Source organism: Ranitomeya imitator, chromosome 6 (assembly GCF_032444005.1).
Source record: "Ranitomeya imitator isolate aRanImi1 chromosome 6, aRanImi1.pri, whole genome shotgun sequence".
Classification (NCBI taxonomy): domain Eukaryota; kingdom Metazoa; phylum Chordata; class Amphibia; order Anura; family Dendrobatidae; genus Ranitomeya; species Ranitomeya imitator.
Genome location: NC_091287.1, coordinates 47893206 through 47921201, shown reverse-complemented (window position 1 = coordinate 47921201; position 27996 = coordinate 47893206). Strand labels below are relative to the sequence as shown.

At 43.5% G+C, this 27996-nt stretch overlaps 1 protein-coding gene across 4 annotated transcripts in view; it reads left to right on the top strand.

Moving 5' to 3' along the window:
* MPP7 (MAGUK p55 scaffold protein 7) overlaps window positions 1–27996 on the top strand; it is a 394349-nt gene that overhangs the window by 301656 nt on the left and 64697 nt on the right. For all 4 annotated transcript variants that reach the window (XM_069729627.1, XM_069729628.1, XM_069729630.1 and 1 more), the window contains one exon: window positions 22782–22952. In XM_069729627.1, coding sequence (XP_069585728.1) covers window positions 22782–22952 — 171 coding nt within the window. The remainder of the gene's footprint in view (window positions 1–22781; window positions 22953–27996) is intronic.

The window sequence follows — 27996 nt, the reverse complement described above, 5'->3', positions numbered from 1 at the left end:
TTAAACTAAATGCTCTGCCCTGATTAAAAAAAAAATGCCTGTACTTGCCTCCTGTGTCGGCGTGGTTACCGCGGTGACAGAGTCCCTTTAAACCAAGTGTGTTTTTGTTTTTTTTCTGAAACGCTTCAGCATTTCAGAGAAACCCAATATAAATGGTCAACTGTATTACACACGTCCAATAATATAATATCCTATATAAGTACACACAGCACCAGGGTAACCAATAATATAGCCACAGAATTGATGGTATGTAGTAACAGATAAATTAGACGACCAATAGTAAGTAAAAAGCACTCACAAATAAAGTGCTATGTGCATAGGAACAAGAGTCAAATCTCAGGGGAACTTGCATGTCCTGGTAATCACATAGGTAATATATTTAATTCGCAGGCAAATTGGGAAAGTTCCCAGAATGCCACATCGTTGCAAAAACAACAAAGTCCAAAAACAGATTCACCCTGTCATAATATCTGTTAGGAATGCTAAGAGAGGTCCCAAGAAATGACAGGACTCAAAATTTAGTAGATATTACCTGATGCTGGGAAGTGACAGACCCCAACGCGCGTTTCGTGTCAGCTTCTTCGGGGGAAGGGGTGGGTGTGTTTCAGAGTCGTATATTCCTGGGTGAGATTGTACGGCCAATGCTTTGATGCATGCTGTCCACGGATTGGGCAGCAGATGTCAGGTTCTATTTTAGCCTAACCCTATCCCTATCTAACTCTAAAATTTTTCACCCCGATAGACTGTGCTGCCTGGAACTACCACCCCTTTACCCCCAAATCTACCATGCTATGCCACTGCTGTCGTCTACATGGCCCCAGCAAACAATTTTCTCCCCCTCCCAAAAAAGCATACTAAACCAGATTTTAAAGTGGCGCCCGAGATCCCTGACCAGTTCTGCTTTTTTGTATTTGATGTTTTCTGTGACTATTTAGTGCCAGTGGTTTCCTACCAGTAGTGCAGCTTGCTAAGATGTAGCGTGGATAACGCCACCTTTCTTCTTTCATCTAGTCTTTCCAGCCCCAGCTTCTTAGATTTCAGTTCCAGCAGAACACCTTTAAATGATCATCTTAAAGCCTGAGTTATTTTGCCAGCCTCCTTTAATTATTAAGACTGATCCCAAGGCCGATAATGAAGGTTTTGTAGCGGCCGGCCGCATGTTCCTATTAGCCAAGTCGTTTGCATAGTTCCCCAACAAGAGGCTTTTGTGAGCACATGGCGTACACAGATGAAAATCATCTGTTTACTGTTCTCCTCAATGTTTTCTTATACACAGAAGACACATCCAGGGGTTTTATTAAAGCGGAATAAATCTGGGCGTTTCTCCAGAGACGAGCTGAGCAGACTCATTTAGAGCCGTGGACATGGACGGCACACGGATGGTTCTGTGCTCCCGGATGGCTGGCACATGTGAGATTACTTCTGACAAACTTCAGCCACTGCATTTTCTCAATTGAATTTTTATAATGTCTGGTAATCCTTAGTGGATTTAGCCATTTCTTGTGAGTTTATAGAATGTAGGCCGGAGGATGGAAAAAATATCAAAATTAAAAGATGATGTATATAAAGACATAAAGCTCCTAAGGATTTTCTGAAAATCTTTATCCATTCTCGCTATCCAGACCCGATTCCTGAGCATAGCATGGACAAATGAGCAAAGCAAATTCTGTGCAGCTCATTACTCCGTACCATTAACAAATTAATATACAATGGTGCAGGTCAACCTTGGGTATTAACTTCAGCAGCAGAATCTGGATTTACAATACATGGGCTGCATGCAGGGCCGGACTGACCATCTGGCAATTCTGGCAAATGCTAGAAGGGCCTGACTGGTCATGGGCTGCCTTGTCTGTTATGTTGTGAACAGAATCGGTTTCTCAGGACACCCATACTGTTAATAGTTGTGACGGAGAACAAAGTCGCTGACTCCATCACTTACCCCAGCAGGCCACGGGTATCATTAGAAATACTGGTCTTGTGGTAAATCTTCCTTTCCTCCATCCAGAGTAATAGTAGTATATCCCATCTGGTTCATGGGGATGGGGACAACATGGGCCTGTGTGATTTCAAATGCCAGGGCTGAATTTCAGCCCCAGTCCGTACCTGGCCGCATGGTGGCTCAGTGGTTAGCACTGTATGGTGGCTCAGTGGTTAGCACTGTATGGTGGCTCAGTGGTTAGCACTGTATGGTGGCTCAGTGGTTAGCACTGTATGGTGGCTCAGTGGTTAGCACTGTATGGTGGCTCAGTGGTTAGCACTGTATGGTGGCTCAGTGGTTAGCACTGTATGGTGGCTGTGGTTAGCACGGCGTGGTGGCTCAGTGGTTAGCACTGTATGGTGGCTCTGTGATTATCACTGTATGGTGGCTCAGTGGCTAGTATGGTGTGGTGGCTCAGTGGTTAGCACTGTATTGTAGCTCAGTGGTTAGCACTGTATGGTGACTCAGTGGTTAGCACTGTATTGTAGCTCAGTGGTTAGCACTGTATGGTGACTCAGTGGTTAGCACTGTATTGTAGCTCAGTGGTTAGCACTGTATGGTGGCTCAGTGGCTAGTATGGTGTGGTGGCTCAGTGGTTAGCACTGTATTGTAGCTCAGTGGTTAGCACTGTTGCTTTGCAGCTCTGGGGTCCTGTGTTTAAATCCCACCAAGGATGACATCTGCAAGGAGTTTGTATGTTCTCCCCGTGTTTGGTGGGTTTCCTCTGGTTTCTTCCCATAATCAAAAGACCTACTGATCGGGAATCTGCTTTTGAGCCCCAATGAGGACAATGATGTTGATGCGCTGCGGAATAAATGGCGAGTAGTAGAATTAAATATAATCTGCAGTAAATCCACATCACTGGTTCATTTATGGTGCAGATTTCCTTCACATTTCATGGGTGGGATCTTTTAAATCTAATGCTGCTACAGTGGATTTTCCACTGCAAATCTGATCTGTGTAAACACGCGATAAGGTAAGGCCTCGTCCACTGGGCAGAGTGGGGTACACAGGGGTTCACACTGGTTTTCGAACATTAGGTTCAGCAAGTAAGATTTGCGATGTTTCCCCAAACATCTGCTTTAGGAATGGGCCCATGTCGCACTCTGCAGATTGTATCTACAATGACGTATTGTATATATAGAGATACAAACATGGTGTCAGTCATATTAGTGCATGTTAGTGTAACTGTTATTTTGTTTTTTTTGTTAGTTGGGTTTTGTTTTTGTTTTTTTACATCATTATGGTTTTTACAATTGACAGCTCCAAATCTATTAAGAGACGATCGCCAGTTAATGAATTTGGCGCATCCTATTTTTTTTTTTAACAAGACTACTGCTTCCTCCGTAGTTTTCACTTTTTATGGACAATTGGGCTTGTGATTTGTAGACTTGAGGTACGTGCACACGTTGGTTGCTGAAATTTCTGCACCTTTTGACAGGAAAACGCAGCATCAAAAACGCTGCTTTTTTGGTGCATTTTTTCAGTGCATTCAATGGGTGAAAAACGCACAGAGAATTGACGTGGACAACGCTGCAGATTGTTTTCTGCACCAAATCCGCAAGTCAAAAATACTCAACGTGTGCGTGACACTGGTATCTGAGTACTTTCCAATTTGTTTTTTTACACGGACCCATAGACTTTCATTGGCAAATTTGATCCAATACTTTGAACAACATTGGACAAGTGTCTGCGATTTTGCACGAACCATTGGTCCGCGAAAAATGTGAATGACCCTGTATTCCCATAGGCACCAGAGATATCCGTGTAACACATGGGTAGCACCCGTAGGGAAATAACTGGTGTCTGAATGAGCCCCTAGAAGTGGCACAACGTCTGCAGGACAGACACTCATTGATTTTCCCGTGGGCTGCTGTAAAGAGCCATGCGCACCGCCGTTCCATTCCAAGGCCATGTTCCCTCCTGCGAAACATGCTACGTTTTGTCCGCAGGTGCTAACACCAAAATGAGGAATGGCAATCTGCTATAATTGGCGTGGGGTTTGTTTGTTTTGTTGTTTTTTTTTGCTGAGTTTTTGGTGCAGATTTGAAACATAATTTCTTGGTTGTTTTTTTTTATTGTTATTATAGAAGAGCTGAGATTCTGCTCTTATAAACACAGTTGGATGGGGGGGGAGGGGTGTTTACATGTGTTTTTTTTTTTTTCTTGACCCCCATAGAAGTCTATAGAAAAAAGCAAGCAAAAAAAACCCTTAAGGTACCGTCACACATAACGATATCGTTAACGATATCGTTGCTTTTTGTGACGTAGCAACAATATCGTTAACAAAATCGTTATGTGTGACAGCTACCAACGATCAGGCCCCTGCTGGGAGATCGTTGGTCGCTGGGGAAAGTCCAGAACTTTATTTTGTCGCTGGATCTCCCGCTGACATCGCTGAATCGGCGTGTGTGACGCCGATTCAGCGATGTCTTCACTGGTAACCAGGGTAAATATCGGGTTACTAAGCGCAGGGCCGCGCTTAGTAACCCGATGTTTACCCTGGTTACCGTTGTAAATGTAAAAAAACAAACACTACATACTTACATTCCCGGTGTCTGGTCATGTCCCCCGCCGTCAGCTTCCGCACTGACTGAGCGCCGGCCAGCCGTAAAGCAAAGCACAGCGGTGACGTCACCGCTGTACTTTACGGCCGGCGCTCAGTCAGTGCAATGCAATGCTATTAAATGCAAAGTGGTTATTAGTTTCCATTAAATCGCATCCAAATTGTTTGAACTATTATATGCAACAGCAAAAAAAAAAAAAAAAATGATCGTTTATTCGGACTCCCATGACAGCACTACGAGAGAGGGGATCCGCCCTTCAGGAACAGGAAACCTACAGATACAAAAGGGCGGTACCTCTCCCCATGCATCAGTTGGTTTCCTGTTCCTGGAGGGGCAGGATCCTACAGATGAATCTCGTAGATGGATCCCAGGCCGGCCGGTCGAATCAGGTAGCGGGGGGGTCTCCTACCTCGACCGGTGCGGAAGCTCCTGGAAGACATCACGGTGGTCCTGGCTGGACTGCACGTCAGTGATGTAGACAGCAGGGAGCAGAGTCCAGAGGATTCCTGATCTCCGTTAGCGCCGGCGCCGGTAAGTATATCGCTCCTTCGGTGTGGTGGTGCAGCACGGTGGTGATGTAGCGGTGCCAGGAGGGGAACGCTATCCGGAACGCTGCTGCGTGCTCTTCGGCGTCCTGCATCGCTCTCAGCGTTAGCTGGAGCGTTTCCGGTGCAGTGACGTCGAGGGGGCGGAGTCAGCAGGCGTTTCCGGTCTCTGGGTGACTGCGCATGCGCAGTTCATCCAAGATGGCGGCGCCCATCGATCCTGAACGCCGGTCTCCTCACACACTGCGCTGACCCCCCAGATGTAGTCATCAGCCGGAACCAATAGGAGTGGCGCCAGGCAGCCTGCTGACCGGATCTGAGGGGGATTTAAGCAGGAGCTGGGAATAGAGCTCTGCCTTTGGTCACATCCACATCATGGAGAGTGATGGTGAGCGGCAGCTTCAGTTGCCGGAGGACGTGCGACAAAAGCCCACGGAGAAGGAGCATGCCAGAAGTGACCAGTCCAGCCGTAAAAGCTCGTCCAAGCAGGGATCCAGAGCATCGACTGGCAAAGAACCCCCTCGTGTTCCGGTACCTTTTTTGGCGTACACTGGTAAGAGATCTACGTGAATGCTCACTCAGTGACGCGGGCCCCTTATACTTTGTCATTTTAGGGAAAGAAAAGTGCAAAGTCGAAACATAAGGAGTGTGCCCTGTGTGAAGTCCCGTTACCAGATTCTTATATTAAAAAATTATGCGCCTCCTGTATACAACAGACGGTGAGGTCTACAGGAGTGGAGGGGTTGAGTGACATCAGGCTAGATAGATGGTATCACCCTTATTGTCCTCCCCTAGGTAGCGGAAGAATCTGCTTCTACGGCTAATCTGCGTGAGATGATCCGTACAGAAGTAAGGGAATCCCTGCGGTCTATGTCCCAGGCGGGGAGTTCAAAACAGAGAACTTCGGTGATCTCTGATTCATCAGAGGAAGATAAGGATGAAGGTTCCTATGGCTCAAATCTCTCTTCCTCGTCATCAGAAGAGGAATCTGGCCGATTCTGTCTGCCTCTGGACCGAGTAGATAAATTAGTTAAGTCGGTCAGAGGTACGATGGGCCTAGAAGAACCTAAGACTCCGCTTTCCCGTCAGCAACTAATGTTCAGTGGTTTGGAACACAAGAAGCGTAGGTCCTTCCCGGTGAATGATAAAATTCAAGACCTGATTCTTCGGGAATGGAAGAAACCGGAGAAGAAAGGCTCATTACCACCAGCCTTAAAACGCAGATATCCCTTTGAGGATACGACTGTGGATACCTGGGACAAGGCCCCTAAATTAGATGCTGCGGTAGCAAAGGCATCAAAAAAGGCCGCATTACCTTTCGAAGATATGGGATCCCTTAAAGACCCCCTTGACAGGAAGGCGGATACCTTCCTTAAAGGTACCTGGGAGATGGCAGCCGGATCGTTGAGGCCAGCGGTGGCTGCGACTTGTACAGCCAGATCCCTAATGGTCTGGCTGGAACAGTTGGAATCCCAGCTTAAGGAAGGCGCTTCCAGAAGTTCCATTCTAAGTGCGCTTCCGGTGATTCAAGATGCTGCGGCTTTCCTGTCGGACGCGTCGGTCGATTCGGTCAGGATGGCGGCCAGAGCAGCAGGACTCTCCAACGCGGCTCGTAGAGCCCTGTGGTTGAAATGTTGGTCGGGTGACATTCAATCAAGGTCCAAATTATGCGCTATCCCATGCAAAGGGGAATACCTCTTCGGACCAACCTTGGATGACCTGCTTGAAAAGGCTGGAGATGACAAGAAAAAATTCCCGAGTTTGTCATCATCTTCTTATCGGCGGCCATTCAACAGGAGGAGATTTGGTCGCGGAAGGAAGCGCGCATCCTCACCCACTAGAGAGAATTTTAGATGGGAGGATAGACGCAGGAGAGGTACGGGTTACATGTTCCGCCGTTCCTCAAAAGAACGTAAGAAACCGGACCAATGACTAGCGATCCCTGTGGGAGGGAGATTGTCAGCCTTCTCTTCCGCATGGTCTAACATCTCAAATAGTGACTGGGTCCGAGGTATTATTTCAGAAGGTCTGAAATTAGAATTTATTCACTGGCCTCGGGATAAATTTATGTTAACCCCCTTACGTTCCTCCACTATTGAACAGACGGCTTTGGAGGCAGAAGTTGTGAGTTTATGCCTCAAAAACGTGCTGATTGAAGTTCCAGAGTCAGAAAGAGGGAGTGGATTCTACTCTCCCCTTTTTCTGATCCAGAAACCAGACAGATCATTTAGGACTATCATTAACCTTAAATCCCTGAATGAATACCTGGTTAAAGCCACATTTAAAATGGAGTCAATCAGCTCTGCAATTAAAATGTTGTTCAAACACTGCTTCATGGTAGTTGTGGACTTAAAAGATGCGTATTATCATGTTCCTATCCATGAAAACTTTCAGAGGTTTCTACGTGTGGCGGTGTCTATGGGGGGTATTGTTCGACATTTTCAATTTAGAGCCCTTCCCTTCGGCCTCTCAACGTCTCCCCGAGTATTCACTAAAGTAGTTGCGGAGGTCATGGCGCATTTACGTGAATCTGATATCCTCATAATCCCTTATCTGGATGATTTCCTGATAGTTGGGAACTCAGCAGACCATTGCCTTGCTCAGGTAAAAACAGCTATATCTAAGCTAGAGAATCTGGGCTGGATCGTGAATTATGAAAAATCCCGATTACAACCCCTAAAAAACCAGAGATTCCTAGGTCTGCTGTTAGATTCCGAGTCCCAACAATGCTGTCTTCCAACTGATAAACTGCGCCATATCCAACAACAGGTATTAAAAGCAATTAAAGAACCAACCATGACTCTTAGACAGGCTATGTCCTTGTTAGGTTCCCTAACTTCCTGTATTCCCGCCGTCCGTTGGGCCCAGTTCCACTCCAGACCTTTACAGTTTGACGTACTGAATTATGACAGAGTCTTACAGGGTTCCTTGCAGGGTCAGATGACATTGAGTCCAGAGGTTCTGACATCTCTTAGATGGTGGCTAAGGGAAGACAATCTGTCAGCAGGAGTTCCCTGGGTGACTCAAGTGACTCGGGTAGTTACGACGGACGCCAGCCCCACAGGGTGGGGGGCACACATGGGTGACGTGGTAGTCCAGGGTCTATGGGACCCCCAAACATCAGCCTCTTCTAATCAAAAGGAGTTGTTGGCGATTGAATTATCAATTAAGGAACTCCTCGTGTATCTACAGGGTCACCATGTCAAAATCCTCTCCGACAATCAGGTGGCAGTGGCCTACGTGAATCACCAAGGTGGAACACGCTCCGAGTCCCTGATGGAAATAGCGGACCGCCTGCTCCAGATAGCGGAAAATCATTTTCTATCTTTAGCAGCAGTACATATAAAAGGGAAGGAAAATATAAAGGCGGACTTTCTAAGTCGAAACACCTTAAGACAAGGAGAGTGGTCTCTGAACACAAAAATCTTCAACCAGATTGTCCGCAGGTGGGGTCATCCAGAGGTGGACCTATTTGCCAACAAGGACAACAGAAAAACGAAAAAATTCTGTTCCTTGAATCCCAGGGAATATCCGCTGGTAGTGGATGCCTTCCTGATCAGATGGGATTTCCGGTTGGCTTATGCGTTTCCCCCGCTAAACCTGTTGCCTCTGGTGGTCAGAAAGATAAGGGAGGATCAAGCGAGAATCATACTGATCGCTCCGTTCTGGCCCCGAAGGGCTTGGTTCTCCTGGCTCAGGACCATGTCGGTGGAAGACCCCTGGGTACTGCCAGACATCCCGGACCTACTTCATCAAGGTCCGATCAACCATCCACAAGTGAAGGGTCTACATTTGACGGCATGGTCTTTGAAAGGTCACTGTTAAAAAACAGAGGATTTTCTCCAAATCTCATTGATACCCTTATGAAGAGTAGAAAACTCATAACAACTAAGATCTACTCTAGAACTTGGAGGAAGTTTCTGGCCTCTTCAAATTTTAATATCGAAGAGGGTTTACCAATCAACCAGATTCTAGAATTCCTGCAGAGAGGGCTAGAGCTAAATCTATCCACGAGTACGCTAAAAGTACAAGTCTCAGCCCTAGGGGCCTTATTTTCTTGCAACATTGCTGGTAATTATTGGGTATCAAGGTTCATCAAAGCAGCTAGTAGATCCAGACCTATACACAGGAATAGGTCAATGCCTTGGGATCTTAACCTAGTCCTCTCAGCCTTGACTAAAGAACCGTTTGAGCCTTTACATTCAGCCTCACTTAAATTACTATCCCTCAAAACAGCATTTTTGGTGGCAATTACATCTGCTCGTAGGGTAGGAGACATACAGGCTCTTTCTAGGCTGTCCCCCTATACAGAGTTTCTACAGGACAGGGTAGTCCTCAGACCAGATCCAGCTTACTTACCAAAAGTGGCCTCAGAATTTCATAGATCTCAGGAGATAGTTCTACCATCATTTCTCCCTAATCCTTCTAATTCCAAAGAGGAGTTACTCCATACGTTAGATGTTAGGAGATGTCTCTTAGAATATATATCAGTCACTGATGCTTGGAAGAGAGAGGAGGCGTTGTTTCTATCTTTCCAAGGTCCCAGGAAAGGTCTTAGAGTGTCGAAGTACACGCTAGCGAAGTGGATTAGGGAGGCTATCTCTCTGGCTTATACTGCAGGTGGAGGTCCAGCTCCGCAGAATCTGAGGGCACATTCCACTCGGGCCATGGCTGCATCCTGGGCTGAGAGATCTGGAGTTTCCATCGACCAGATATGTAAGGCAGCTACGTGGTCATCCCCTTCCACCTTTTTCAAGCACTATAGGTTGGACTTGGGGTTCTCTTCTGATCTCACCTTCGGGTTAAGGGTGCTACAGGCTATAGTCCCTCCCTAAGGTAGTTTACATCTCTGTAATTCTCTCGTAGTGCTGTCATGGGAGTCCGAATAAAGCATTAAGCTACTTACTGGTAGCGGCATTTTTCGGAGGCCCATGACAGCACCCTTAGTTCCCTCCCTATTCACGTGGGGGTTGCACTTCCCATAATGTATATAATGAGATAGATAGATCTCACGTGTGGTATATAGTTCATTATGATTGATTATTTTTGGACATAAACTGTATATAATGTATGTTTGTGTGCTACTAACCGCGGTAGTCCTCTCAGGCTCTAATATACAACTGATGCATGGGGAGAGGTACCGCCCTTTTGTATCTGTAGGTTTCCTGTTCCTGAAGGGCGGATCCCCTCTCTCGTAGTGCTGTCATGGGCCTCCGAAAAATGCCGCTACCAGTAAGTAGCTTAATGCTTTCCATTTCTTGGGAACATGACCTAGAAGGGATAAGCGTCCCATTCTGATGATTGCTGGGGGTTAAACTTTATTGCATAAAACTTTATTGCATTTTTTTAATTATTTTATTTTGATAATCTCTTGATTTTTTTTTTTAATCAGACTTACAAGTGAAGTCAATTAGGGTGATGTCCTTTTTACTAATACCATTGTAGAATGGAATAAATGGCATTATGTAAGTCAGTAAAATAAATAAATAGTAATAAATAGATGCAGTGTTAAGAATGTGACCAAAGTCCAAGAGCCCGTCTCCTGCAATTATTTTACTGTGGTCATACTCGGAAGAAAAGATGGAGGAAAGAAAGGGCTCCCAATTTTTGTATCTTTATTTCTTTGAACGTTTTGGGGCAGGTTTTCCACTTCGCCTACAAGAGCAGAAGTCTGACCCCTTAGATCCTTCCATTTTTATGCTTGCACGATTTTGCGCGTCCTTATGCCTCACATTCATCTTTCCTTTTGGAAAACCAAAAGAAAACCCGAATGTTTACCGCTACTCGGCTGCAGAACTAAATCCCCTTGGTTAATTGGGTGTTCTAGAGCCGCGCTTGATACAATGTTGTTGCCGGGGCGATGACATTAAATGTAAACACAGACATCGGCTTTGTGAACTTTTTCTCTCGTCAAACAAAAACTTTGCAGCTAGTAAATGACAAGGAACGAGCGCTGCGGTCGAGCGGAGTGTCAGCAGATTTATTTTGAAGACTTTAATAAAGATCAGACTTAGTTTTATACATTATGTCACGATGCGGCACTGAAGAAAGGATTCTGGATTCCTACTTTGTAATATTAATTTTTTTTTTCTTTTCTAATATTTATCAAATAATTGCTTAGAATAATAAATATGCTGTGTGAATTGAGTTCTATTCTTTTGTCTTTTTTTCCAGGTAAATCCTAAAAAAAAATATAGAAGAACATATTTACGTTTACACTGTGTATTACGTTCAGTGTAGACGTGTTCTGCCTCTGGACCATTGAGTGTTATGTTCAAAAATCTAAACTAACCGCTTCTAAAAGGAATCTGTTACCAGATTTTTGCTACCTAATCTGAGAGCAGCATGGTGTAGGGGCAGAGACCCTGATTCCAGTCATGTATCACTTTTTGGGCTCCATGATGAAGTTTTTATAAAATCACAGTCTTACTAGCAGGAGATTATCACTAGCGGACTAGTAAACCCGCAGCCAGGTAGTCCAGCCACACCCCCACCACTGATTGGCAACTTTCTGCCTATGTACAGTGTACACAGAAAGCTGCCAATCAGTGGTGTGGGCGGGGTTATACAGAGCTCAGCATTTAGAGAACTGCTGGATCTGCAGCAGATAAAGCTGTTTGTAATCAAAACTGCAGCTCTCAGTAAACTAAGTGATTTATCGCTGGAATCAGGGTATCTGCCCCTACATCATGCTGTTCTCAGATGGGGTAACACTAACCCGGTGACAAATTCCCTTTAAAGAAGATCCATCTGCTTTCAATGTATTTGTTTTAGTAAAGTGCCCTTCCTCTGTCACTCTCTCTGGAGCTATGGGCCCAATTCATAATTTGCTTTTTTTTTTTCCCGTCTTGTGGTATTTCCCTTTTTTGCACCAACGTCTTCAAAGATGGTGCTTGCAGTTAATGAAATTTGTGCAAAATCCTAAATAGTTTTTATTTTTGTCTTTAATTTTTTTTTTTTTTTTTTTTACAACCTTTTTATTGCAAAAAGTCACTCTTTTATCCTAAAATCGGACAAAAATCACACATAATTAAGCATAAAGTTACTCTGGGAAGGGGCAGGGGAACTGGGGTAAATTTACAAAGAAATAGTAGCACTCAGTTGTGATATTATTCATCCATTTCCCAGAGGGATAACCGAGGAATAGCGCAGAGCTAGGAAAAGATGCTATATTAAGAGTCCATGGTTCTCTCTCCAAAAATTGGTCATAAAAGGTGTTTATAGATTACAAGTCAGGAATGCCAAATGTTTTTGAAAAATAATCATTTTGTCACGCAAATCAATTTTTTTTTTAACTTTCTTTAAGCCTGTCGGTAGGCGAAGTCCATGCACTATCTGGCGGTAATATGGATCTAATAGAATGGGATCATTTAGATTGAGGATTAGAGAGACAGAAGGGTCTCTCTCCAAGCTTGTAAGTGGTCGTCCTAAAATGTCAGGTATGGTTGGCCATATTTGAGACCAGAAGGATCTTACGTTCCTTACAGCCTCTAAACCTGTGCGTCCCATCCTGCGAGGCTGGCCTCTAGTTATTGGTAAGGCGCATTGGGGAAGTGAGCATGTGCAGCCAACCATTACAGGGAATCTGTCTGCAGGTGTTTGCTATTTAATCTGAGAGCAACATAATATAGAGCAATGGAACCTGAATCCAGGGATGTGTCACTTATTAGGCTGTGTTGTAGTTTCAGTACAATCAGTGTTTAATCAGCAGGAGATTATCATTCCATAACTAGGTCTCACGTGCAGGCCAGTCAGGCTAGTATGTGTAACCCCACCCCCGCCACTGATTGGCAGTTTGCTGACATTGTACACAGGAAGCTGCCAATCAGTGGCGTGGGCGGAGTTGTACACAGCTCAGTATTCTGAGCTCTGCTACATCTGCCGCAGAGAACACAGGGATTCCATCAAGCTATACCAAGCAGCCCTGTAAGTGGCACATCACTGGAATCAGGGTCTCTGTCCCTACCTCATGCTCATGGATTTCATTTAACGGTTTAGAATTTTGGTAAACTGCTACTGGAGTAATGGTGGCATGTGCGCACTGATAAATGAACACGGGGCACTGTGGGAACCACATTCTTGTAATTGGCGGTGGTTCCTGCCGACAGACCCCCAGCGATTTTCTCACATCAATGTTGGTATGAGCGAGCCCTTAAACTGAGCCTTCAGTATGGGTGTGAATAAAGCAGAAGGTTACTTTTGGAGTAAGCGATGTGTTTTTGGCTATCAGAGGACTATGTACCCATTATCCATACAAACATGGGCCATAAATACCCAGCATTGTCAAATGTTGTCCTGGTAGATCTCAAACCTGGCCTCTCGGTGCTACCAGGCAGCTCGCTAGCAATCGTTCTTTTCTGCAGAAGGTTATCCAGCGGTTTACAGGTAATGGTAATGAATGGGGTTGTGGCACTGATTGGACAGGTCTGTTCCCCCTCGGTGGCTCATAAATGGTTCCCTGCCAGGAGGAATATACAGCCCGGTTGTTAGACCTTCCCGGCTGCAGCAGAAGTTGCCTTGTTGACTTCATAAATGAATAATTGTGTTTGCACATATTTTGTCAGCAAAGCAAAGTGGTTCTGGAAGAATGTCAGAAAATAAAAAATCTGATAAGATCACTTCTTGTAAATTAAGCCAGTTTGTATATGCCAACGTTTCCGTACATGTTCCACTTCCAGCGGGGCTGAGATGGAGACCCCCGTCATTTGTATTCATTATACCGGGGGTGAAATAATAACCGCTGTTCTCTATTGATCCATGGACTGAAATTCACATTGTGGGAGATGATGTTTAGTGTGAAGTTTCCATGCGGGGAGCAGAGGCGCGTGCGCCACCTACAGTATGGATTGTGCTACTGCAGCCACTTAGAAATGAATGACTCCTTATAATATTCTAGCAGTATTAATATACGGCCCTTCCTCCCCTTTAAGGAGCCGCATAGAAGGTTACGGCGGACCGTGATGTGGTACGGGCACAGGACATTTCTACATTCTTTCGGCAGCTGTGTGTATGAAGTAAATGATCTGCCTGCATCGATTTCCTCCTCGCTGCTCTGCATTGTGCTTTTATGGCTTCTCCTGTGTTTTTCAGTAATAGGATATGCTTTGGGTCAGCCATCAAATAGCAATCATTGGATGCCATCTCAAACAGTCCAGACACTTCACATAACCTCACGGACGCATCGTAAGATCCAAGATGCTTTGTGCGTTTGGGTCATGACAACATGAAAGTCAGATCGGTAACGGTAAATCCGGGGCTTGTAGCCTTTACTGCTGACAATCCGCAGACGGGGACGTGTTCGGGATCACGGTGCAGCTGTCTCTCATATCGGAGCGTCAATCAGTCAGAAAATTCTGACCATTTCCTCCATCATCCAGATGTCGGGGCTTCATCCACATGATCCGCTTTGTTCTTGTTGGTGCCATTCATGTAGAGACGTACCGTAATCATTCTCCTCTACTAGGGGACGGATCATTTTACTAAAAAACTGCAATTATGTGCTGGACGGAACCGACATGAATGTCCTCGCTGATGCCGTGTTCAGTTCATTGGAACAGTGCTGATGGAAACCACAGTAGGCGAAATATACAAGACAGGCACAATAAAGAAGCCGTGGTGCTAGGACGTGTGCCGACACATTTATCACTATGTTAGGAGGTGCTGGCCAATGCACCACGACTACTTATAAGTACCAGTGACAGCATAGAAATGAGCCGGTATACGTGCAAAGTGTAAGAGCACGTTCACACTGTGGCCACAGTGTGACCGTGCTCTTACACTTTGCTCATATACCAACTTATAGCCCGGCTCAGTTCTTTGCTCTCGCTGTAATCCCTTGTACTATCAGGGGGCGCGTACCCCATTTCTGAGCTAAGTATTCTGTATAGCTTCCCATGGGTGGGTGTCTCAGTAGGATCCTGTTCTGCTCTGCCCTTACTACCATCGACGTAGGTTGCCATACTAGAGACCAGTTAGGACCTTCCCGATGGGAACGCCTTGTCGTGGTGGGATGGGTTTTATGTACCAGTGTACAGATGACACGTTATGTTGCTTCGTGTTCTTTCTGGACACCAATGTAAAAATGGCCAACACATGATTGGCGTGATGGAGGAGGCAGCATTAACAACCATAACCTAGTGCCAGGTCTTTTTGCTGTATTATTATTCTTTTTGCATCCTACTGGATAATTTTAATAAGGATATGCAACTTTTTTTTTTATGAACACTGTATGTACAGAACGGAATACACCTCATTAAATTCAGGTTTTTCATGAAGTTCCACTGCCACAGATGTATAAAATCCAGACCCTCACCCCTGGTATATAACATCCGGCCCCTCGCCCCCCGTGTATAGTATCCGACTCCTCACCTTCATTGAATAACATCCGGCTTTTGGAAGTAATTACTAATTTATGGAGGACATCTGAGGAGCAACCTTGAGGTCCTATAAAGTTATGGATCGGGATCAGACACAAAACGGTAGATATTCTGACTTTATTACGAGAATTATAATCTACGACTTTAATAGCTGAGGGTCCGCGTATCACCTAAGTGCTGCCATCGCTCCTATATATCACTTATTAGCGCTGTCTTCACTTGTCTCGGGCATCAGGAGTAAACCTGCCATCATTTTACTTTCTGTACAACATTGTAATCTCCAGTCAGTGACATCTTTACAGGCTCTGTAATTCCCACCAGAGGAAGACACTTTTACCCACCATTTGTTTCGTATATCCTAAACTCGTAAACTTTTCTCCACTTTATAAGAGTTACTGAAAGGAAGGCTATTTAATAGATGAATTTTAACAAGTAGGAAGAAGGTCAGGACAAATTTATATTTTGAGGGGGATTGGGATTCAAGGAAAGGCGCACCTGACAAAAATGGAGTTTTACGCAACTTGCGCAACCGCTGACCTGGGTCATTTTTGAAGGAAGTGGTAAATCATATTGCAGTTTTATGTAGTGGATTTCGATGACCACATTAACATTTGTCCTCCTCCTCCAGATCTTGTCTGTGTAAAAGAAACAAGCCAGATAAAAAAAAAAACAAACCTCTACTAAAGATTCATAAGATCATAAAACCCAACATCCACCATCGGCAGCCCCGGCTCGGAGTATACTTCAGTATGTAGCATATTACTCTTTGTGAACGAAATATCACTGCTAAAAAAAACCTCAATTTTGGCTCCATTGTGTGAAGGCGGCTTTATATTTCTCTAGGTTATGACTGCCATGAAACGCGTCATGTCTTCAGTAAGAGTAAATATGCTAAATTACTTTTCCAGGAGTCTTGATAGGCCGAGTACATATTCTTGTGATATTGCCAACCCTTGTCTGATTGCATAATCTTCACACAAAAAATAAGGTGAATCCTCCTTTTTTATCATGTGTTTTTTGATCAGTCGCTAAACATTCCGATGATCTGATAGCATTTGATAATAATAGATAGAAAATTCACAAATCACTTTATTAAATAATTATCTTGTGTTTATCTGCAAAAGAAAAATCCCTCAAGTGCTGGCAGCTAGGTGTCTCCCTCTTGTCTAACTTCATGTCCACTGCCAGTAGTCAAGATGGATTACAGAAAGTGAGGGCATTTTTATGCCAGGCCCAGCCAACGCAATCTTTTTTTTTTTCTTCATGTGAGGAGAGGTTGGAAAATTTGGGCTTTTTTTAGCTTAGAAAAAAAGACGCCTCAGAAGAGATCTCCTTTACATGTATAAATATGTGTGGCCAGTGCAAAACACTGGCACCTGACTTATTCCTTCCAAAGATCATACTGAGGACTAGGGGAACTCATTACAGGTGGAAGAAAGGCGATTCCGGCAGCTAAACAGGAAAGGGTTCTTTACAGTTAGGGCAGTCAGGAGGTAGTAATGGCCGACACTCTAAGAGCTTTTAAAAAAAAAAAAAAAAGGGCCGAATAATTCCCTTGATATACAGCTCTGGAAATAATTAAGAGACCACCACATCAAAACCCTGTCATGGTCAGCCCAATCTCCAGACCTGAACCCCATCAAAAACCTCTGGAATGTAATCAAGAGGATGATGGATAGTCACAAGCCATCAAACAAAGAAGAACTGCTTACATTTTTGTGCCAGACGTCGTGTGAAAGACTGGTGGAAAGCATGCCAAGACGTATGAAAACTGTGATTAAAAATCATGGTTATTCCACAAAATATTGATTTCTGAACTCTTCCTGAGTTAAAACATTAGTATTGTTGTTTCTAAATGATTATGAACTTGTTTTCTTTGCACTATTTGAGGTGTGAAAGCACTGGGGGGGGGGGGGGTTTAATTTTGACCATTTTTCTTTGTCAGATAAAAAATGCAAAAATGTATTGCTTATAAAGAGAAAAATCAGACAAGCTGAACATTTTGCAGTGGTTTCTTAATTTTTGCCAAAGCTGTATATACCATTGCGGGATATAGCTAGATTACTGACGAAATGTTCAGTTGGTGGAGAAGGGTTGAACTTTGATGGACTTATGTCTTTATGCAACCTATGTAACTTGGATGAAGGTTAAAGGGAATCATGCCACCTAATCTGAGAGCAGCATAATCTAAAGACAGAGAACCTGATTCCAGCGATGTATCACTTTCTGGGTTGCTTAATGTAGTTTTGATAAAATAAAAAATTTTTTCAGGAGATTACCACTAGAGGACTAGTAAATCTGTTGTCAGGTAATCCTCCATATTCATGAGCTTTTGCATAACACTGCCCCCACCACTGACTGGCACAGTGTACCCAGGAAGCTGCCAATCAGTGGTGTGGGTGAGCTTATACAGAGCTCATCATTCAGAGAACTGCTAGATTTGCAGCAGGGAGAACGGTAATTTTATTAAAACTGCAGCAAGCAGCCCAATAACTGACACATCACTGGGATCAGGGTCTTTGCCTCTACATGGGGCTGCGCTCAGATGGTGTAGTGAAAACCCAGTGACAGATTCCCTTGAATCAGAGAGGATGGGGCCGAGCGTTAGTCAAATTCTTCATAATTTACTCCCGTGTCGTAATTACGGCAGCTGAAAGATGAGCCGGATTAATTAACAGGTGCGTGCCTCTTCATGCATTTGCTGTTTCTTAATCCAGTGAACTTTTTGTCAAAACTGGCAAGCAGAACACCAGTGTTGATGAACTGGGGACTTTCTGCATTATAGACCAGAGCGGCTGAGAGGGCTTCCTTTTCCTACATGAGATCACTTCCTGTACTATGTCCGGTGTACATACTTTGTTTTCCAGTAAACCCATCATCCATCATTTTTAGTTTTAAAGGGGTTGTCCAGGACTTTAACATTCATGGCCTATTCTCAGAGTAGGTCATCAATGTCTGATCGGTGGGGTTGCTAAACCCCATAATGCCATCGATCAGCTGTTCCCGATGTCTGTTGTGGCCAGAACTGCTCCGTTACGGAGCTGCACAGCCTTGTCGACGGAATAATGACCGCGGCCGGGTACTGCACATCCAACCCTTTAATTTAAGTAGGCGCTAGATGTGCAGTACCCGGGCACGGCCGCCATTCTGTCACTGAAGCTCTACTGTGCAGCTCCACAACTGAGCAGTTCTGGTCACTGCCAACAGCTGATCAACGATGGTGCCGGGTGTATCACCCCCACCGATAAGACATTCATGACCTATACTAAAGAAGGGACGTCATTGTTAAAGTTCCGGACAACCCCTTTAAGCTTCTTCACAACAATGCCGCAAGATCTTTTCTTGGCTCTCATTGCAAATGGGGTTTGTCCCTACACTGTCCGATAAGTTCTGATCCTTTCAGAGCCAGTAGCGATATATTAACAGCCTGTTTTCTTTTAAACATTTCCAGGAGGGATGACACTATTGTTTTGATTGTTTTGTTTGTTTTTTGCAAAAAATTTTCTAATGTTGTGTGTATGGGCAAGGCAATATTCAGGGATTCCGGGAGAACCTCTGTGATAGGTTTCCAGTTGCACTTTCTCTTGTTGACCACCCTCTTGCTTGTTTCCAGCCAGTAATGATGGCGCTCGCCAGCAGAACATTTTTCAAGGAGAGATTTTCATTGTTGAATGTGTAAGAATGCGATCACATGATCTGACCTCGCGGGACAGTTATTACTTACAGAACACTTTGTGATCATTTGTCTTCAGTAATCACCTCCTCATGTTACCGACTTGTATAAAGTTAGTTTTTCCATTGTTTCAGAAAGACAAAAGAAAGCAAATAGTCAGCCTGGCAGAAATATTAACAAAATCTGAATACAGGCAGAGTATGACTAGGGAGGACGGGTGAGCGTAACTTCAGGAGTGGTACACTGATGGGTAATGGCCTCCTCTGACCACATCTCAGCTGGAGAAACCTGTATATTTGCTGCCATTAATGTTTTATTCTATTTGTAGGCTATAATATCTTACACTGTGTATAAGAGGGGCTTAGAAATAAACGTTAAAGGGATTTTCCATTTTTCAGAAAACTTTTGTCCCCTGGCTGCCATTTGTTTAAAAAGAAAGGTTCTCCTCCCCAGAACCAGCGTTGAGCCACCGCCGCTGCTACCGATGTCTGTTTTTGTCTGCAGCGCTGACGACACTTTGACACCTCTGCAGCCAATCAGTAACATAGTAACATAGTTAGTAAGGCCGAAAAAAGACATTTGTCCATCCAGTTCAGCCTATATTCCATCATAATAAATCCCAGGATCTACGTCCTTCTACAGAACCTAATAATTGTATGATACAATATTGTTCTGCTCCAGGAAGACATCCAGGCCTCTCTTGAACCCCTCGACTGAGTTCGCCATCACCACCTCCTCAGGCAAGCAATTCCAGATTCTCACTGCCCTAACAGTAAAGAATCCTCTTCTATGTTGGTGGAAAAACCTTCTCTCCTCCAGACGCAAAGAATGCCCCTTGTGCCCGTCACCTTCCTTGGTATAAACAGATCCTCAGCGAGATATTTGTATTGTCCCCTTATATACTTATACATGGTTATTAGATCACCCCTCAGTCGTCTTTTTTCTAGACTAAATAATCCTAATTTCGCTAATCTATCTGGGTATTGTAGTTCTCCCATCCCCTTTATTAATTTTGTTGCCCTCCTTTGTACTCTCTCTAGTTCCATTATATCCTTCCTGAGCACCGGTGCCCAAAACTGGACACAGTACTCCATGTGCGGTCTAACTAGGGATTTGTACAGAGGCAGTATAATGCTCTCATCATGTGTATCCAGACCTCTTTTAATGCACCCCATGATCATGTTTGCCTTGGCAGCTGCTGCCTGGCACTGGCTGCTCCAGGTAAGTTTATCATTAACTAGGATCCCCAAGTCCTTCTCCCTGTCAGATTTACCCAGTGGTTTCCCATTCAGTGTGTAATGGTGATATTGATTCCTTCTTCCCATGTGTATAACCTTACATTTATCATTGTTAAACCTCATCTGCCACCTTTCAGCCCAAGTTTCCAACTTATCCAGATCCATCTGTAGCAGAATACTATCTTCTCTTGTATTAACTGCTTTACATAGTTTTGTATCATCTGCAAATATCGATATTTTACTGTGTAAACCTTCTACCAGATCATTAATGAATATGTTGAAGAGAACAGGTCCCAATACTGACCCCTGCGGTACCCCACTGGTCACAGCGACCCAGTTAGAGACTATACCATTTATAACCACCCTCTGCTTTCTATCACTAAGCCAGTTACTAACCCATTTACACACATTTTCCCCCAGACCAAGCATTCTCATTTTGTGTACCAACCTCTTGTGCGGCACGGTATCAAACGCTTTGGAAAAATCGAGATATACCACGTCCAATGACTCACCGTGGTCCAGTCTATAGCTTACCTCTTCATAAAAACTGATTAGATTGGTTTGACAGGAGCGATTTCTCATAAACCCATGCTGATATGGAGTTAAACAGTTATTCTCATTGAGATAATCCAGAATAACATCCCTCAGAAACCCTTCAAATATTTTACCAACAATAGAGGTTAGACTTACTGGCCTATAATTTCCAGGTTCACTTTTAGAGCCCTTTTTGAATATTGGCACCACATTTGCTATGCGCCAGTGAGCTCGGTGGTTCCGCCTAAGTTGATGGCACGAGACACTCAGCACCAGTGAGCTCAATTATTGGCTGCAGCGCTGTTAATGTCACATCGGCGCTGCAGCCGCCAGGAGCACAGGAGGCTCAGCACTGGACCTGGGGAGCGCTCATATAGTGTAGAAAATTAGCACATAAAACAAACTATATTAAACTGCAGCACAGAGGACAGGGGTTGTCTGAAACCAGAAATCCCTTTAAGGATGGACATATCTGTAATATTCCTGTATGAATAAGGTCAAACAGAGAAAGCCCTCATCGGGATATTGTGGGTACAATGCAGCAGCTAAGGTTTAAATAATTTTCTTTTTTTTATTGGGGTCTGTAGTTAAATGGGCTCCATCTTTCAAAGGGAATGTGTCTTCAGAAAAATGACTTATACTTAAATCAGGTTAGTATTTAAAAAAGGGCAATGTTTTTGTTTTTTTTTCATATCTGCTCTCCTGATCTACATGTCAGGCTGGTAACTGTCCCTTTCATTTACAATAAGCTCTGGAGGCAGATTCTCAGGAAGATCTATGTCCGGCCCGTAGATCTTAACAGCTCATTTACATATTTAAGAAAAAAATATGGATTTCTCTGGAGTAAGACATCAGATCGCAGATATTAAGGTATCATTTTATTCAGCTTCCTATGACCTACATGCCCATTTAGACGGCTTAAGAGAGTTGATCCTACTCACAGATTCCCGTTAAACAGAGCCAGTAAAGTTATCCCCTCCTTCACATAACACAAGGAGGCAAAGCAGAGGTACCGCACCCACGATCATTCCTAACGTTACCATTTTTTTAAGAATATTACTTGTTTTAAAATAAAAAAAATGGTATATCTTTTTGATCCTTACTCGAGATGAGACCTCCCTCATCAAATTATTTTTTTCCCATATTTTTTTTTTCTATTTATTTTTATTTTGTCTTCTACCTTTTTGTATTTTTGGTATGTCACTTTTGTTGTTCTCCTATACGGTAGTTGTCTGAATATTCTATTCTGTTTATTGAAAGAACATATATGCTAATGTAACCTTCAGAATTGATCTGAGTTATTGAAATCTTTTGCATTGTCCTTTGTCCTGTATTGTTTTTCCTCTTCCTGCTCTGTACTTACATAGAGAATGTCTTCCGTGTCCTGGCTGTGTTACAGAATCATCATTGAATAGTAAAAACTTTGTAATATTTCTAATAAAGTGTAACTGTTTCACGTGTACTTTTTATTATTTCTACAAGTGGCTTTTTCAGACCGTGAATACAATATTTTAAAGGATCCAATATTTGTTTTATGTTCATGCTGTAAAACTTGAGCACGAATTCCGCACTTTTCTGCCGTCCGCCTTCGCCATAGCACACAAGTCCTGTTTTTCTATTGCTGTCTGGGATTTCTAGATGGCTTTTTCAGCGATCCGCACAGGAATAAGTAATCTTTTAAACTGTACATAAGTAACAGCAGTCTGGGATGCAAAAAATTTTTTTGGGTGGGTGGGGGGAGTTTAGCTTGTAATGATTTCTCTGCAGTAACATTTGTTAAAATATTTCTGAATATTATACTTATGAAATGTCGCGGCTACAATCGTCCAGCTCTGATCTGAAAAATGTGTTTTTTTGTTTTTTGTTTCAGCCGGTTTCAGAAGAAGTTTTCGTCTCAGCAGGAAGGATAAGAAAACAAATAAATTCATGTTCGAATGTAAAAAGAGCGACCAATACGATACAGCAGATGTTCCGACTTTTGAAGAGGTGGCGTCGTATCAGCGGCAGCCTAATGAAAAATACCGGCTGGTAGTCCTAGTTGGTGAGTATGGATCTCTGCATAAGACACGCTTTCTTTAAACTTTTTCACTCCCCCCCCCCTTAAAGACAATTGCTCCGAATTTTTGCTATGATGTCAAATATCCAGTTGCTGCATCTGCTAATAATTTTCCAGTGTTTTCCGATTTCCAAGTTCAGGATTCCAATGTTGGAGCACTGAAATCTTTTGAACGTTTAGACGGCCAATAGAATGTCACATTGTAACTTGGAAAGTATCGCAAAAACCACAAATAACAAAAAGTCAAACTGATAAGCGGTAATACTAGACGCTCCCTGTTTTTTTTTCGGCTTAAAATATGATTAGGTGTTGAAATCTAATCTTGTAATAGAAGAAGCAGGAACACTTTGCCACGGACCTGGTTATCTCTGCTGAGAGGTTTTCCAAGTCTAAAGCTGGATAAGAGAGGGGTTTTTCATAGCCGTGTTCTGCTACATTAAATCTCCTCAATGACATTCAGATGGGGTCGGAAATAATTGGTAAAGCGAAAATCTAAGGCTCCTTATTCATCAATGCAAAAATACGCTGGAGTGAAACAATAAAAATTATCTGTTTTAATGTGTGTGTGGGACGATAAACTAAATGATGACTTAATCATGGCCTCCGCCAAATCTTCTTATCCATTACCTAATGACACATGTTCAATTTTTCCTATGTTGTAATTACATTTGTCGTAGACAAAAATTGTAAAATCCATATCTGAAGAGGGGACATATCACCCTCACTTTAAACATATGGGATTAATTATAACTGGGGAAGTTAAGGTACCGTCATACTCAGCAACTTTGCAAAGAGAACGACAACGATCCGTGACGTTGCAGCGTCCTGGATAGTGATCTCGTTGTGTTTGACACGCAACAGCGATCTGGATCCTGCTGTGCCATCGCTGGTCGGAGCTAGAAGTCCAGAACTTTATTTCGTCGCCAGGTCGGCGTGTATCGTCATGTTTGACATCAAAAGCAACGATGCCTGCAATGTTTTACATGGAGCTAACAACCAACGAGAACGATAAGTGAGTCGCCGTTACGTCACTGGATCGCCTCTGCATCGTTCTGGAGTTGCTGTGTTTGACGTCTCTACAGCGACCTAAACAGCGACGCTCCAGCGATCTAGTTTAGGTCGGCTCGTTGTCTATATCACTGCAGCGTCGCTGAGTGTGACGGTACCTTAAGAAAGAGCTGACACTTCAACTTGCATTGAAGTATGACCTCCTGCCATGAACAGGTAATTACAACAGGAGATCTGCTGAGAACCAGTCAGCAAGTCTGTTAAAAGGAATTACCTCCAAGACAATCTGGAGCCAGTGGTCAATGATGAATATTGGGATTTACATCGATTCAATGTGTATGAGAGATTCATTTTCAGGATCGTAGCGAAAGGACGAACATAACGCGTTCACTCACCTCATTCTAAGCCCGTCCGAACACCTTCAACTTAATATCGAACAGATGGATGATGCTATCCATGCCATTTTTCATCTATGTAGAAAGGTAAAGTCGTGATGAGAAACATGACAACAATAGCTCACGCTTGGTTTCTCCAGGGGCGCAGATATCCTGAAAGTTAGGGATCTCATAATCTTCTAAAGACCTAGCACATCTTATGACCAGCCCCCGGGGGGTATGAGCTCACCAAGGGGAGGTATGTGAGCGTTACTTTGATGTGATATAAAATCAGAGTTTAGGTTTTTGTCACTTGTCAGTCCTGGAAGATGCGGCTTGCTGTTGTCCTGTCCATTTTCCTGAAAGGAGTGCTTCCCTCCACTAAGCTCTGCGCCATTTCTGTGACACGTTTAGTACTTTTCTTTTGTTATCCCTTTTATTTAATGCGATTGTATATACCATATTGTTTTCCCATTTTGTAACATCTTACTATATTTTTTTATAAACACTTCATACCTTTCCTGATTAAATATATAAAATTAAATTTACTTGCTCCGTTCCTCTTGCTCTGTAAACCGCACCCCTGAAGCCATACGATACCTGTAACGGGTGTCCAATTGGCCTGTGTAAACCATTGGTGGTGGCAACTTGTAGTTGCTTTTTGTTATTGTGGAGTTGACTGTGACCGTACCTGTGTGTGTGTATGGAAGTTGGTTTATACCTTACGCTCAGTGTGAGTTCCCCAATTACTAGTCTAGTAGAGAAAACAGCCTCGGCCCCATTTATCTCTTGTTAGTCCATTGCGTAACTGTTTTGATGATGGGAGGCGGCAGTGCTGGTTTTTGAACATCGGGCAACTGTGCTGTGTATCTGCTGTGTTCCGCTGACAAATTGGTGGCAGCGGTGGAATGACAGAGCATTAATGATCTGGGGTAAGCAATCATCCCTGTCAGTAAAAACTTCCACAATTCCTGCAAAGTTTTGATTTTCGGACTCCATGTTTATTTATACATGGGACAATACTGTAAGTGTAGCAATTACATCCCTCCCCCCTCTCTCTTGCTTTTCTGTTCTATATTTTATTTGGCGACTGACTACTAAGATTGCAGCTGCTTATAAGAATCTCGAGAAAGCTGCGCTGATTCATTTGTATGAGGAGTGAGGTCTCGACGGGTCAGACAAAACCAAGGAGCTGTTGATCGGTGCCTTGGTTGAGGATGATGCCAGGCATCAACACAATGTGACACCCGAGTAGCAATGTAGGAAAATTCACTAATTTATAGAGCTGAGCATTAGTGATGAGCGAGTGTGCTCATTACTCGAGTTTTCCGAGAATGCTCGGGTGTTCTCCAAGTATCTTGGACGTGCTCGTATATTATGTTTTGCAGCTGCTTGACAGCCTGAATACATGTGGGGATTACCTAACAAACAGGCAATCCCTGCATGTGTTCATGCTGTCTAAAAGTAACGAGCACACTCGCTCACCACTAATGAGCATATAATTTTGCAGGATTTTGGTCCAGCGGCCATGTCAGTATTCCCTGGCTGTCTAAGGCTACGTTCACATTTGCGTTGTTGTGTGTTGCATCAGCGACGCAACACACAACGCATGCAAAAACGCATGGTTTTGTGACGCATGCGTCCATTTTTGGCTTGCTTTTGGACGCAAAAAAAATGCAACTTGCTGCGTCCTCTGCGCCCTAACGCTTACGCCAAAAATGACGCATGCGTCACAAAACGCAAGACAATGCATGTCCATGCGCCCCCATGTTAAATATAGGGGCGCATGACGCATGCGTCACCGCGGCTGTGCCCGACGCAACGCTAATGTGAACATAGCCTAACAAATCCCCTTTGGACCTTATCCTACCTATATTTATTCACAGCTCCACTTTTTATTAGCTGGCCTAGCGCAACGTCATTAGTATACAGCGTGGTGCACCGAGGCTGGCTAATAAAAGGGAAATCGGGGCTACTGGCAGGCAGACTGTTTTGCAGTCCTGTGATTCAATTCACTCATCTCTACTAAATTGACAATGATCGGATCTTTAAAGGGGTGCTCTCAACATGGCAAGTTATCACTCAGTACTGTTCTCGCCTCTTAAAACAGTCAATGTCATAGTGGCCCAAATGTCCAAGCATCACACCATCCAAACTTCAAAACCCAATATTCTTTATCAGTAGTCCCCAACCATCATCAAGCAATCAAGTGTATAGATTATAATTTCCATTGATTGTCATAAGGACTAAACAAGCGTTTCCTTGTCACTTATGATAGAAACTGTAGAGGGAGTGAAATGATATCAAGAGCAATCATTCGTAAGAAAACTCTAACAATTAGTGAAAAATATAAATGAAGTAAATGAGTGACAATAGAGAAAACTCTTGATAGTCTGAATTTAAAATTTCACTTTAGTAGTCCCAGTTCATGAGTTGTTCTTAATTACCGTCTGTTACCGAAATAGATAATACAGTAGCTGAGGGGTGGGAAAACATTCCCAATTTTTTTTTTCCTATTATAAAAAAACATTTTTTAGAGCGAGCCTTCTTAGAGATGGACACATTGAGAAGGACTTGTTACACCACTTTAAAATTAGGCTTTTTTTTACATGTTCAGTAGTTATTTCCATTTCTGGGTCCATTTTTGGAATCATAAAAACAGAAATTGAATGTGTCAGTAAAGTACCTATTCACTTGAATATGGTGGACGTGTCATAAAATGTCTTCCATTTGTGTCCTTTCCAGCTGCAGTCTGTCTTTTATCTGGGTCAAATGGCATAGTCCGCTCAACTTTTTTTGTACAGCCAAAAGATGGGTAGCAATAGGATTGTTTTGTTTTCAGCATTAAAATTAAGGGAAACAAGATCATAACCGATGATCATCTGTTATGTCATCCGCTAACGGATCCATTTCTCAGAATGTATATGCTCAGAACACTAGAAGTGTTCAGAGAAACCTGAAAAACTGAACAAAAGTGGATGCAAACTGGAAACCAAAGTGCCGTCTGTTTTCAAGTAGGCCATTTTTGTTTTTAATAGATTGATCCAGTCAAAAACGGAGACTTTGGTTTTCATTTTTCAACCATTTTTGCTCCGTTTGTAGCGAATCCAGTTTTTAAACAATACAGTCTACAACTGGAAATGCAATGCAAACAGATCCTTAGATCTTAGATTAGAATGATACATGCAGCCTTCAGAAAGTCAGATCCTAAGATTAGAGAAGGGTTCGGGAACTTAAGGTACCGTTACACTAAGCGACTTACCAACGATCACGACCAGCGATACGACCTGGCCGTGATCGTTAGTAAGTCGTTCTGTGGTCGCTGGGGAGCTGTCACACAGACGGCTCTCTCCAGCGACCAACGATCAGGGGAAAGACTTCGGCATCGTTGAAACTGTCTTCAACGATGCTGAAATCCCCCTGCAGCACCCGGGTAACCAGGGTAAACATCAGGTTACTAAGTGCAGGGCCGCGCTTAGTAACCCGATATTTACCTTGGTTACCATTGTAAAAGTAAAAAAAAAAAACAGTACATACTCACAATCCGGTGTGTGTCACGTCCCCCGCCGTCAGCTTCCCTGCACTTTCTGTGTCAGCGCCGGCAGTAACAGTGGTGACGTCACCGCTGTGCTCTGCTTTACGGCTGG